General features: G+C 36.0%; 1 protein-coding gene across 6 annotated transcripts in view; it reads left to right on the forward strand.

Annotated features, from left to right (window-relative positions):
• The window catches only part of LOC105204049 (phosphatase and actin regulator 4), a 234,219-nt gene that overhangs the window by 86,498 nt on the left and 133,816 nt on the right, over positions 1–13,905 (forward strand). For all 6 annotated transcript variants that reach the window (XM_026134871.2, XM_026134872.2, XM_026134874.2 and 3 more), the window contains exons 3-5: positions 5,037–5,201; positions 5,595–5,693; positions 8,815–9,165. In XM_026134871.2, coding sequence (XP_025990656.1) covers positions 5,037–5,201; positions 5,595–5,693; positions 8,815–9,165 — 615 coding nt within the window. The remainder of the gene's footprint in view (positions 1–5,036; positions 5,202–5,594; positions 5,694–8,814; positions 9,166–13,905) is intronic.

Raw genomic sequence — 13,905 nt, forward strand, 5'->3', positions numbered from 1 at the left:
TACGCAGGAATCTTACAGGAATGCTATAACGATTTTACGAATAAGATGAGGCTCGTTACAGATAATGTTTAAGTCTCGCTTCAAGAGATTTCTGTTTAGTTCGTCAAATTATTCATTGTCAGTCGATTGCGGGATTGCCCGGCACGGTCCAAGACCCATTGACAATGATGCGTGTCTATTGTTACGTCAGATGTGCCTGTTGCATCGAAGCAATAGTGGCAATAACCAGATCTACCTCCTGGTCGAATGACGACGCGTCGTTGCGGCTCGACCGGCATTCGAGTCCATTTGTCCGGTTGCTGCGTCGATACCGCAACTCGATTAGGCGACGTATTACGCTCGCTCTCCCTCTCCGACTGTTTTAATGGCAATAATTAATTCCTTCCTCTGCGAGCGATTCGCCAACGTGTCGGTCGGGTTCTGTATTGAATCTCACTCGGCCTGACTCGCTATTGGCGCCTGCCGAGGTATACCTCGCGTATCTTTTATCGCCTCTATTTTGTTATGGTGAAAGGCAACGATTAGCTGATTCCCCACATTTTTCAGGTGTAGGTGGTTTTATGTCATTAATTTGTGCTCAATCCGTGAAATATAATGTTCGATAGGCGTGATGGACTGCGCGAACTGCACGGTCATTGAACAGATATAAACGCAATTTAAAATAACAATATCAATATTTGTGCGAACAGCTACATGTATTATAAAATTGATGGTGATTCTCTGCTATTGAATAATTTGCAGGATTCGAATATAACTTTAATTCAAATTGAGGGGAAGGAAGGAGGGGTCAGCGAAATTTATCTTTATAAACGATATTACTAATCGATTTAGCACTCTCCCTCTTTTCCTCCCCTTTCTCTTTCCTTTTTTCTTTCTAACTCAATTTATATCTATTACAATACACATGATTCGTATGTACAACTTGCGCGGTAACTACGACTGCAGGGAAAGCACAATTTTGAAAGCTGAAATGCAGATCTGAAAATAATTATGTTAACCATTAAAAAATTTATATTGGGCGTTTAAACTGGTTGCTGGAATGTTAAAACTTTTTGCAGCAGTATCGCGCTTGAACGTCTTACTAGTTCTCGTAATAATTTTGATAACTCAATATAAAGTTATTTTTTCATCTGTATCTAGGTGAATCTTTCGATACGATAAAATTGTTCTTTCCGTGTAGCGCTTAAGGATTGTGGCATGCCAAAATTCAGGTTAGATGCCCGATACACGTGGTTTTCGTTAAACCCCTTTTACGCGATCTCTACCATCGAACACTGATTAAACAACCGCAAGCACCGTCGCCTCGTTTGCACATTAATCACTCTGACTCGCAATTACAAAATATGGTGCAACGTACACACCCGCAGACAATAGCTCTTGAATAGTTCATTATTGATCACCTTCGGATCGATTTAACGCACTTTGTCGAAAGGATTAATCAGATCAAATTGTAATCATATTGTATAATGAGAACTGCTAACTTAAATGAGTTACTTAAAGAATTTATCAGATTATCCACCCCGTAAGCTATTAAAAACTTCGTTTCGTGAGGATTTAACTTCCAATTTACAATGCAGAGTGTATAACCAATATAATGGATCTTCTTAATCCAAATTTTTTAAAAGCCTCTCAATGCGGCGAGACAAGCTTGTAATAAACAAGGTAAAATTCTTTTACCGCGGTGAATTTAAATTTATTTTTCTCCATTTTTATTACACGATTTATTTTTTCAACCACTGCCGACGCTATACTTGTATTTGATCATAAATTCGTGCCACACCTTCAGACATTTTTTAAAATCTTTTTTCTTCGCGTAACAAGAGAAAGATAATCATCGTCTAAGATGCTATATGATTTCGAACAATGACGAATACGGTCTGTTGCGTTAATATTGCCATTGTCTGCAGACGGTAGATGTGACGTAAGAGCCTTTGACTATCTTCGACGCGCGTGAATAGATCTTCCGGAACAGCGGAAGTGTTTTGTGGGATCAATTATACCACTTTAGCATCGGGGCCGTGCGGGGGCTTCTTCCTTCTTTTTGTGAGAAAAAGAAAAAATTCTGTGCAATACAAAGCGAAACTTATCGTACATATTTGTTTCGAAAGCACAAAATTACTATTTGATTATTTAGAAATGTTCCGTATTATTGGATTAACATATCATATTTAAATTGTATTCAAAAATAAAAAAATTACTTGATATATTTACCATTCCAAATTTATATATTTGCAATACAAAAGTTGATTTGCGAAAATTTGGTGAAAAAATCTAGAAACACCTGATAACATAAATTTTACTTGCGCAATTTCCACGTGTTTTTTGAACTTATTATCTAATTTTGAAATTATTATCTAATGTTATCAAATCACGCTCGTTTCTCTAAACCCGCTTTCTCATGTGCAATTAAATGGGCAACATTCTTACTCAAGTTATCATGATATATATATCCGGTCAAAGGACCATTCTATTTCTGGTACTAATTTTACCGCGACTTCGTGATTGTCATGGGAAGATTAACGCTGCGGCGGTTAATTAAGCGATCGTCTTCAAGCGATTTTGATGTGCGTCGCTCGTTGCGGTCTAGGGACACGCTCTGTTCAAGAAGCGTATCCTCCAAGACGATGCGGGAGTCAAGAGAGTGTCCCCGAGGGATGCTTGAGAGTGCTGTAATCGGCCGTTTCTACCTTACGCCTGCAAAACTGCCCTACCGCACGTTATCGGCCATTATTCCCCATGGGGTTCCTTGGAATCGCCGTTTGACAGCGTTCAGCCGCACACGGCGCACTTTCTTTCTGCTACATTTCACCCTCGCCACCGTCGCCGCTTTGTAACTTCCCCAAGATATACGGGACTTTTGTATTATGCACCATAAGGGTGGGCGTCGACGCGAATAGGGCGGCATAGGTTGTTTATGACTGTATACGGGAGAGTTTTTTTTCCCTTAGCAATATTTTCAATTGTCTCTTGAAATAGAGTTCGAAACTATTAACTTTGTCATACTAATCGTTTCAACCTCAAATTAATTCCATTTATAGCAAAATTTTTTTCTTTATTTATTATTATTTCTGATAATATAGAGATAATGCTTGATTTTTTAAATAATTTTTTTATTGACAGTTTTGGAGAAATAAAAATATTGTTGTTGTATTGTTATTGTTCAGATGTCGATTAGTTTGACGTCTGAAAGGATCTGAAGATCGTTTGTACCTCAGAGTATTGATGGATGCGAAAAAGTTATCGATATCAATATTCAGATTAATGTGTTATTCAAATCTTGCCTTTAAAATAATTTTTTATAGCTATTTTAAATTTCTTTTCTAATGTGTAAATAATCAAAATTAATTATAATGTGATCTTTCTTAAAATTAACGTAATATTATATTAATATTTATTAAATGTGACGTAAATATATTAATTAGGTTCTAAAAATTTTTGGAATAAAATATTTTATTCTAAATGCGTAAAAACTTTTATAACAAATGTTTTCTTGAAATATTTACGATTTTCGTATTTTGTTCATTTGGTGGATTGCGAAAACTGTTGTGTTTTATGTTTATGGTGATTATTCTTGCGTAGAAAAGTATCTCTCGACACAAGAGGGTAGTGACTGTATTATGTACGAAGGGCGTTACAAACAAGGAGGTAGTAGATGGCCGATAAGTGCAGGTTGAAAGGGCGCGTTCAGAGAACGGTCTTTGAAAAGAACTCTTTCTTCTTTTACGACTTTTACTAGCGCGATAAAGATAAAGTCGAGAGCAAGATGAATGTCTCGTTCTCAAATCTTGAGTTTAGTTCTACATTTTGTTCAGCTAATTTTATTATTTGTAATTAAATATATGGATATTTAATTACAAATAATGAAATTAGCTGAAAAATATTTGTATATTTAATGAAATTAGCTGAAGAAAAATGTTAATATTTAAATAATAAATATTTAAATATCTATTTTTTTTATCTTTATTCTCGCGCATAGTTTTTTTTCAACAGTAAATGATTATAGATTGTTGAAGATGAATTTAATTGCATTTGCCTACACAAATAAAAATAATTGAACAAATTGTTTTTAAAAATTTTACTCGTAAACTTACATCAATTCTAGTAAAATCTGTGAAAATCTGATTATTTTTATCTTACAAATTTTACTATTGTGATATGTTTGTTTTTTTGTCGGTATTTAATTATATTTGTTGCAATATTGATTTCACAAACATATCTGGCGCGAGTAATCAGTTTATGGTGAAATTCAACACCAATAATCTTTTTTTTTTTTTTTTTGGATTTTTCTACCAATCGCATTTGCTATAGTATTTTTTGCTTTGACGTTTCAAAATATTGTGACAAAAAAATTTGTTAAATTATATATAAATGTGTTGAATATTTATTTTTATGATGAGTTACATTGCTTGTTTCTTGTGATGAAAAAAAATCAATCGGAAAATTGGAAAAGACAAATTAAAAATAAAAGAAAAAAAATTTTCTTTTCAAATTTTTATTTAAACATTTTTTTTATTATAATTCTTATATTTTAATTTTTTGACTGAGTATCATTTTAATAAAACAAATCATAGTTACATGACGAATGTACTGTAATGGATCGATGGTCGTTCATTCATTTCCACCCTTACGGATGCCGATAAGAGGGTTGTTGCATCCCTGGTCGGTAAACGCGGGTAACATAGGAAACTTCATACATTTTACTAGAAAAGCGGAAAATCTAGATAACATATCTCGAGTTGATAACCTGTATCAAACGCAAACGTGGATAACGTTAGTTTCTATCATGCGCCAGAAATCAATTCGCAAATTTATGTATTTATTTGTGGCAATTGCAACTTTTATATTATAAATTTCAAGATTATGACTTTATATAAACAATAATATTATAAAGAATGATTTTACATGTGAGATCTTCGTATATTTAACGAATAACTTAGCAAACCTTATCTTGTCAAGAAATTTACTTTGCTCTACGCAGGCATCAGAAAGCGTTGCAACGCAAGTTATATATAAGATTGTTCTTTTTCTTTTTGCAGCGAAAAAGCAAAATGGTGCTGCTCTGCGAACAAACAGTTTGGGTTCGGGTGCGAGGACGCCGCCCTTGGAAAGAAAAAGTAAATTTTCTGCCCTCGGTAGACTCTTCAAACCTTGGAAATGGAAGCGGAAAAAGAAATCGGATAAATTTGAGGCCGCTTCTCTGTGTGAGTAAAGAAAGCGTTTTACGTTGTACAAATTTAAAATTTAATTTAAAGACGACGCATATTTTTGTTCACAATAATTGAGAAAGATTTAATGGTGGATTTTATGCTATGTTATTTTTGTAATTGACGTTGTTTTGTCACGATGAGTTTCTTTGCATTTTAAGATAATGAATGTTATCAAATTTAATATATGCGTTCAAGTAAAATGTTTGCATTTTGCACGAAGAAAGGATATTTAATGCATTTTAATTATTTTAAGTTACTGTGCCCGAAGTTGTTTTAATCGTTTATCGTGTGCAATATTATCGTGTGAAAATGTTTAAACGACGCTGCAGATAACAGAGCAAACAGCGTAATGACGTTCGCGTTCGTTTTCTTTGTCTTTTTTAATAGCGCTCGAGAGAAAAATCTCGGTACGTGCCAGCAGAGATGAATTGGTGCAGAAAGGGATATTGCTGCCCGTGATACGATCGACATCGTTTCCGGAAAATGGTGAGTATACAGCTTCTTACTCTTTTAATTTATTTCTTTTCTACTTGTACTTCTATTGTCCAGTTTTGTGTTTACGCTATTTTACGAATTTGCACCAATCTTTTTCCTCAACGCCACGGATATTTTTTTATCAGTAATTATTTTATGACCGGTTGCTCGTTTTGCAGTTTATGTAGCAACTTTGACTTTCGAATTAATCGTTCTTTTAATAAGTTAATCGTTCTTTTGTTTTATTCGTTACTGTATTTCTCGGTACTTCTCGTTATATATATATATGTTGAAATTTGCACGCCAGACAGATATTTCCGAGTCCGTTTACCTGGCGCGCCGAAAGTGGTGTCCACCCCTTCGGCAAATTGCACAGGAAACGAGGAACAGAGTGCTAGGGTGTCGCCAACTTGCCACTCGGTGGCGAAGGTCGTAATTGCGTTTTACAGTCGTTACCGTGCGGCAGACGCGAACTCAATTTCCGCAGTTTCGTGACTAGCTATTAGCCGTACCTCGCACCAGAATGACGCGACTAATCGTCCAGACGAATCTACGTTCAACGTTTCGTTAAATTTTTGTCTCTTATCATATGCCATATTTGCGTACAAGACAGATAGCATCGTGTATCCGCTGACGTTATCGCGACGTGATATCACTGTGATCCTTCTTACCGACCAGCTGTACGAGACTTTCGGAATGGTTTCGCGTTTTGTTCGAACGTGGAGTTAGTTGATCTTTCCGCGCGTTCGATATAGATATTAATAAATGGTTTATTTTTTTTTAAATCGCGTAACGCTGCTGCTAATTAATGTAAAGCTTGAAGAAGTAACTCTTTATTGATGTAATGTAAAATTAACATAATTACTCTCTTCCGTTTTTAAAGAAAATGTAATTATAATTAGTTTCTTTGTTAAAGAAGTATAAATTTCAAGTTAATCGAGAAATCTACAGAGAAGAGAGAATATTTGTGATTTCTGAGATACACATCCTGGAATGACAATTCTCGGGGACAGGTACGACGAGGCTAATTAGCGGCGAGATTGTAGACTTCAAAACATTTTTTTTCCTCGCTATCTCAGGGACTTGTCGGTTTAATAATTATCTTTCCCCGATACTTAAACACGTAACAATATATAGTTGACCTGTGTATCCTCAGAGAAAATTCTGGGAATTCCATTGATTTCATGAGTTTCGTCATTAGTCATATTCACGTCCGAACAGTCCAAACTTTTCGGGGCAAGTTTTGAGGAGAGCGTGGCTTCTACATCCCACCTTTTGTAATTAAAGTATTTCGCTCGCAGTTTCGTCAGATTATCGCGGGAAGTTGCGGAACTTGCCGGTGGTAGTCGACGACAATGACGTAGGGCTATTTATCAACGTACGTCATCCCGTCGGTTACAACACCGGAGAGAGAGAGAGGGAGAGAGAGAGAAAGAGAGAGAGATACGTTTATTTAAATTAACCGCAAAATCGATGGAGACCCGGGAAAAGTGGGGATATGAATAGCGGAAAATACGGTGAAATATGGCGTAGGAGTGAACACGTATCAAAAGAAAAATACCGACGGCAATATCATACATCAGATGTACATTACAAAAAAACTCACCGTCATTATCCAGCTTGCGTCCAAATTGAATATCGATGTTCCGAAAAACTGATGCTGAAAAGACTTTTTTTTACAATTATATTTTGTATGCAAAAATGAATCCGTTATGATATAATGTTTGCCTTATGGTACATATAGAAATTTCTTTGAGTTATTCACTAGATTATATCGTTACTTCTTTGCTTTTACACGTGCGTTGAAATTTGTTTTTACACGTGTGTTTGACATTTAAAATATTTATAAGTATGTATTATATTTATTTTTAAAATAATGAATACATAAAATGTTACAAATTGTTTTATATTGAGTTTGAAAGTAACATAAAAAAGTTGGCAGAGGTTTCTATCTGGATTGAAAAATATTTTAATAAAAAATAGAAATTTATTTCAATGGAAACGTACTAAAAATTAATGACAGAAATCTGAATTTTTTTTGTATATAAGTATTTTACTCAAGATGATTATGTAAAGTTTCATTAGGATGCAGAGATAAGTTGTTTTTTAAATAAATAAAATTTATTTATTTATTTACAAAACAATCTCAGAAGCGCAAGAAAATTTTGTATATATCATCTTTAATGTTTAAAGTATTTATACGAAAAAGTTAAATTATTTTGTTTTTACAATATCATATTTAAAAACAAAAATTTTTATATTACAATAATCAATAGAATAAATTCTAAAAATGTATTGTTTAATAAAAATAGAATTATAAATACAATTTTTATATATAGTTTATTTAAAGTATAAAGATTAACATATTTGTATAAAAATGATGATAATACGTCTTTAAATATTTATTGATTAAATGTTTTTATAAATTTTTTTATGCGCTTTAAATGCATATATTATACTTTGTTAAAATTTAAATCGTTTAACAACATCAGAATTATAAGGACGGTAGATTGCCGCATTTATTATGAAGTTTATATACGTCGCAGCCCTTTTCGCGGCGAACTAAATTAACGTAACATCACGGACGCCCATAATCGTTGCATTGTTGACTGCACAGAACCGTTGTTACGCTCCCTGACTCTCTGTTCCGAGTTCTAATATGACTGAGTAAAACTCCAGCTGTGCACCGTCCTTTGAAATTCCACCCGGGTCGATGTCCGTATCCTTTCTATGTTGAATTAAATTCAATCCATCTATATAAATGTGATCCATTTGTTCTTTCTATGCTTCGCCATTTCTCTTTTGTTTATAATCTACCTTGCAGTTTCAATCGATACTCCGTTGTTCAACACTTTTTCGTTGAAAGATAACATTCCTCGCGTGTTGTGCGTCGCAATGTACGTACACGGAGAAAACAAAAATCCAACGTCTTCTTCGCTCTTTCAATCTTCCCGTATGCAATGCCATGTAAATTTCTCATAACCGCCTTGGAAGTTGGCTCACATCGCAGACGTTCACGAATTAATCACATCCGCGTGCCGGCAGTATTCCCTAAATACGACATACGCTCCAAGAACGTCGCAAGTTTCCGGGCGAATTAATATTCAAGATCGAATTGCGCTTTTCGTTGCAGAAACGATAAGCGAGTCGGCGACGGACGCGCAAAAACCACCGTCGCCGCAGCAAGCACCTCAACAGCAGCAGCAACAGCAGCAGTCGCAGCAACAGCAACCGCTCGGCGGCGGCACCGGGGCCGGTGGCACCGGGGGTGGCGACGGCACCCCCGCGCCAACACCCACGTCCGTCGGTAACGTGCAGCAATCCCAGCAATCCCAGCAAGCGGTACCCTCGGCCACGCCGACCCCGACGACTGCCAACTCGCATTCTATAGGACCGCCCAGCAGCAATCAACCATCGCCTCATCCCTCGCCTCTCTACCCCGTGTTACCGCAGCAGGCCGGCCAGCCCAACGGCAGCACGCAAGGTAAGCCGGAGTTGCAAGTTTCCGTTTGGGTTTCGCCCTCTATGCCGCGCGACTGAACGCGAGTTTGCATGGTTCCACCCTGGCGATTGTCACGGCAGGGTGCGAATTTTCAGGGTGCGAATTTTCGCGCGGTTGCTTGAAAAATTTGAACGTGAAAGGCAGAAAGCCGCAGCCGGCCATTACCTTCTGTCATTGAGAGATCGATGAATAAAAATATTCCGATATTAGTTGTGATTTTCCTCTCTTTTCCCAATAGACAGGAATACGTAACTTGCTTGATAAAAACGAAGATTGCTAAGAATAAGACGTCGCTAGGGACGCAAGACGACTATATGTCAGATGACGTAAACGATATTCGATTGTGCTATTTGGGAAGGTAGATTCTATCGCGCGGCAGACAGGCCAATTTGAGTAGATTCACGTGGGAATTGCCGTGTATCGATATTGCATTCGCGCGCAGACAGGGCAAATAATTAATTCTATTTCCGTTTCATCTTGTTTTTGTTACGTAACAGGAACGAGGTATTTTCGTCCCAGTGGCTTACAGACAAATTTCCACAATAACACTCGTAAAACAAAAATTAATTATGTGCTTGTATCGACAGATGTCAATCTCAACGTGCATCAATTGCTCTATAAATAATCAATGACGTAAATATATTTATTAAATATATTCTGCTTTTCTATATCTTTTTTCGTAACTTAACAATCTTACCAAGTATTTTACTTTATTTTGAACTTGGTCTTCTCACATGATTTCTTTTATCGTTATCGTTTGTCTCTATTTCGTAATATGCACTTTTTTAATATAAACTCTTTTCTTTATTGTTGCATTTTCGATACTCTTGCTTAATTATAGATAATACATTATATGCAGATGATGGGAACGCGAAATATTACTTATTTTAAAAAAAAGCTTTAAAAGCTTTAAAAGATTGTCGCATAATGAGCTCTTATCGCGCTGAGCGCCTAAAATGCACATACACAATGGTGTATGCATAAGCGACGACCTAATTACAGAACATCATGTACTGAGGTAACATTAATGAGCTACCGAGTATAATCGCGATGTATCGTGCTGTACCGACTAAATTTCTCATAGAATCCAGGCCTACTCCTTTTGTCGATATATCTTATCTTACATGATTAGAATGAATTATAAATATTAATCAATCGAATAATATGTTTCATAATTTCTATATTTTTTAGCAGCAATGTAAAAATCGCATCTTAAAAACAAAGATTTAAAATAAAATTGTATTTCTAAATCTGGGATGTATTCTAGCGTTTGAAGCAACGTTTTTTTTTTTATTTAACATCAAACATCTCACATTAATGAATTAATGATTTTTTTTACTCATTTAACTGTCTTCAGATATTCAATTTCTTTCAATGTTAACGTTAATGATAGATATTTAATATCATAGGGTGTGAAATATATATATTGTGACCTGGATTTTGCACATTTTTGTGATCTCGCACGTTCGCTGTATTTTTAAAATAAATTGGGTGACACTCTGTGGAATAAATAATGATACACGAACGTGTCAAAATAGAAGAAGCCAATTTCAACTGGTGAAACGATATCTCTTACCCGATATTGGCTTTTAGTTTGTAATATAAAATTTACTTATTGCTCTAAATCTTCTTTTATTTTGATATCGATATTTTGAATCTAGAGTTACTTATCAAATCTTAAGAATTGCTTTTCAATCACTAATATTTATTTTTAATTGCATTATAGTTTTATACGTATAATTTGTTGATAGAAATATAAAAAATTATTACTCAATAGTATCGTAATTATTTTTATTTTTAATCATTTCTAATTATAACTAAGAATAAAATTTAGTAGGTAAATGTAACATATATATATTTTTTGTGTATTCTATATTTTAGTTTAAAAAACAAGTATGAACAAGGAAATAGCAAATTAACTTTCGCAAACAATCCAATTTCTTGTAACGTAACGTATAAGTAGTTGATGTATTGCTCAAACAAGATTATTATTATGTTTGTTCGTTTGGTTTAAATTGAAACCGTAAAAGGCACGTTATTATCCGAAGTAGTAATGCAATATTACAAGTTCTCCTTCGGCTACATCTAATCAGACCTTGCAGAAGTCTAAACTTTCAACCTTTAATACAATTGAAAGATTGACTCTTTTTCATAAAACATGATGTATTATTGTATGAAACATGATATTTTTTAATATCAGTTCAATTTGTATTGTGAAATGAGTACAAAAGCAACATAAAAATACGTTACAATTTTTATAGGGTTTGCTTACATTTTTATAATAACGTACATACGCATCATTAATTGAAATAAATACTGAAATGTGTTTAGTTACATAAATTGCACATTTGTTAATTATATTATACAAAAAAAAAAGAGTACGGTGCACAGGCCCCTGTATATTGTTCTCCGGATTTGTAACATAATGCTCGCTTGAGGAATATAATAATAATTTCATACTTCTTTTCGCGCGGCGATGTTTTTATTCGACGCAAGAGTACCATAGGAAAATACATTTTTGTACGTCTCGTATTCGAGCTTCCTGTCTTTTTCTCTCCGACCACACACCGGCGCGGCGGCGCGGCGTACTTACCTCCGCCGTGACTTACCTGCTTCAAAGGCAAGTGCGAAACCATGCTTTCAAAGATATTTCGCTCTGCAGCGCGTGTAATATTTCAGGCGCGATACCGGCGCGGCGCGAGCGCATTTTTCTCGCGAGCGAAAAATCAGTTACATCATACCGTAACCAAGGAGGCGACGTGCTTTGGAAGACGAGCGTATTAGAAGCGATGCAATAAGCTTTTAGCACCTGTTACCGGTGACAGGTTGTTCCATGACCAGAGTTAAGGGCCAGCTGTCTCGACGGCGCGGCGCGTCGTTAATTCGAGGGGAACGCGCGAGGAGAGAGCGCGAAACGCCACGAAACGGCGGAAAATCAATGCCAGCTCGTTACTTGGCATCGGGATGTCCCGGTGTAACGACTCTCTCTCTTTTCTTTCATTAAGAAACTGACTCTTTTTCTCGTTGAGAGAATCAACTCTTATCTCATGTGCATTGTGCACCACGCATTAAATTAGACATTTTGCTTATACGACACTAATGAAAAATATTATGCACACAGAGAAACTGATAATTTCTCTATTTTTATACATTATTATATTTTTATATATTATCATATATATTTAATTTTTTATACATTATGTAATAGAAAAAAGTTAAATGAGACGTATGTCGATTAAAATTTAAGATGTTTTGAAAAACGCTAAAAAATGGATATATACAATATATTAGACACACAAAATGCGAAATTACTTCGTGCACCAATGACAGATATGGACATAAACGACATTTTTACTATACAGAATCAAACGATAGATCAAAGCGATTGCTAACGGTTCCGATGCTAATGATTTGGACTCAAAGTCCAAATTTCCGTTAAACTCTTTACCTGGTGACTCAGATCCTTAAAGGACCGGGATTGAGGGCGGTCTTAATACAGTCGTGTATCATGCGCGCTTGATAATGTATCGAGGGATTTACTGGGGAACCTTGAATAATGACGGATCCGCGGAATTAATGTCCGACGCGTCGGGTCCCCGGGCTCGTGCGATATATGCACGTTGTTCGAGCAGTTTTTCTTGGATTAGACCCGCGTGTGTTGGACCGTGTAAATATTATCGATCGAAGTTTATCCTCGTTGTGCGATTTCATCGAGCGCGAGAGAACAGTGAGAAAGGTAAATCCGCAATAATTCTCACGAAATTGACCTCGTTCCACGCGATGTTTTATTCACAGCAATCTACGTGCCACGACAGCGGTGCGAGCAGAAAAATTTTTTTTGCTCTTCTATTCGCGTTTCGTATATAGGTAATTTTTGATATTTTTACGTGTGCGGGACACCGCTAGCTTTTTCACAAATCTTTGAAAAAAAAAACTGGCGCTTTCTTTCGTTTCGAAATTCTTGTATTTTATTGAGAATGAATTTTATATAGAAAATTTTTATTTTCTTTATTTTGCTAATTAAGTTGAATGCTACTGAATCTAACTATTTCTGCGAACGAGAAGGGAGGCTCGAGTAAAATTCGTGACGAAACTCCAAAAAGCTTTTGCAAACATAACGTCTACGCCCGACGGCGACGGCGACGTCGTCCTGGATTTTTTGGGATTTTCTTCGTCGCTAAACACTGGAAGACGATGGGAGGGTGGGAATTACGCTTTCGTGACAAGGGCGACAAACGAAAGGCGTGCAAACAAAGAGCGAAGCGTGTACACGAACGGCCATTCGCTATTACGTGCGGTTCCTCTTTTGTCTCACGCGCAAGGAGCGTAAACGCAAACGGCGATCGATATGTCTCTGCGACGAAAGCCTACGAACCCTTTTTCTTCTCTCGCTCTCCTCTTGAAGCCGTTCGTGTCCCGTGTCGCAAGGATTCAAATTAGTCATGAAGCCACTAATCGCTAATCGCCATGTTCGTGTTCTCACAATCCGTCTAGGCCAGACTTAATCGGTTATTTCGCGGCACGATCGTACTTGTACTGAATTCTTATTTAGTGACAGAAAAATTCAATGTTTTATCCGCTGTTAACAAAATCGTTCGTCTATATAGGGTGCAAATAAAACGGAATGGAAAATACATAATGTATCAACGCTTCTCGTGAAGTTTTCAATGTTTTATAGACACTCTTGAAAAGTACAATAGTTTGAAATCTACATCGTTACGG

The sequence above is a fragment of the Solenopsis invicta genome, chromosome 6, assembly GCF_016802725.1.
Source record: "Solenopsis invicta isolate M01_SB chromosome 6, UNIL_Sinv_3.0, whole genome shotgun sequence".
In the NCBI taxonomy this organism is placed as follows: Eukaryota; Metazoa; Arthropoda; class Insecta; order Hymenoptera; family Formicidae; genus Solenopsis; species Solenopsis invicta.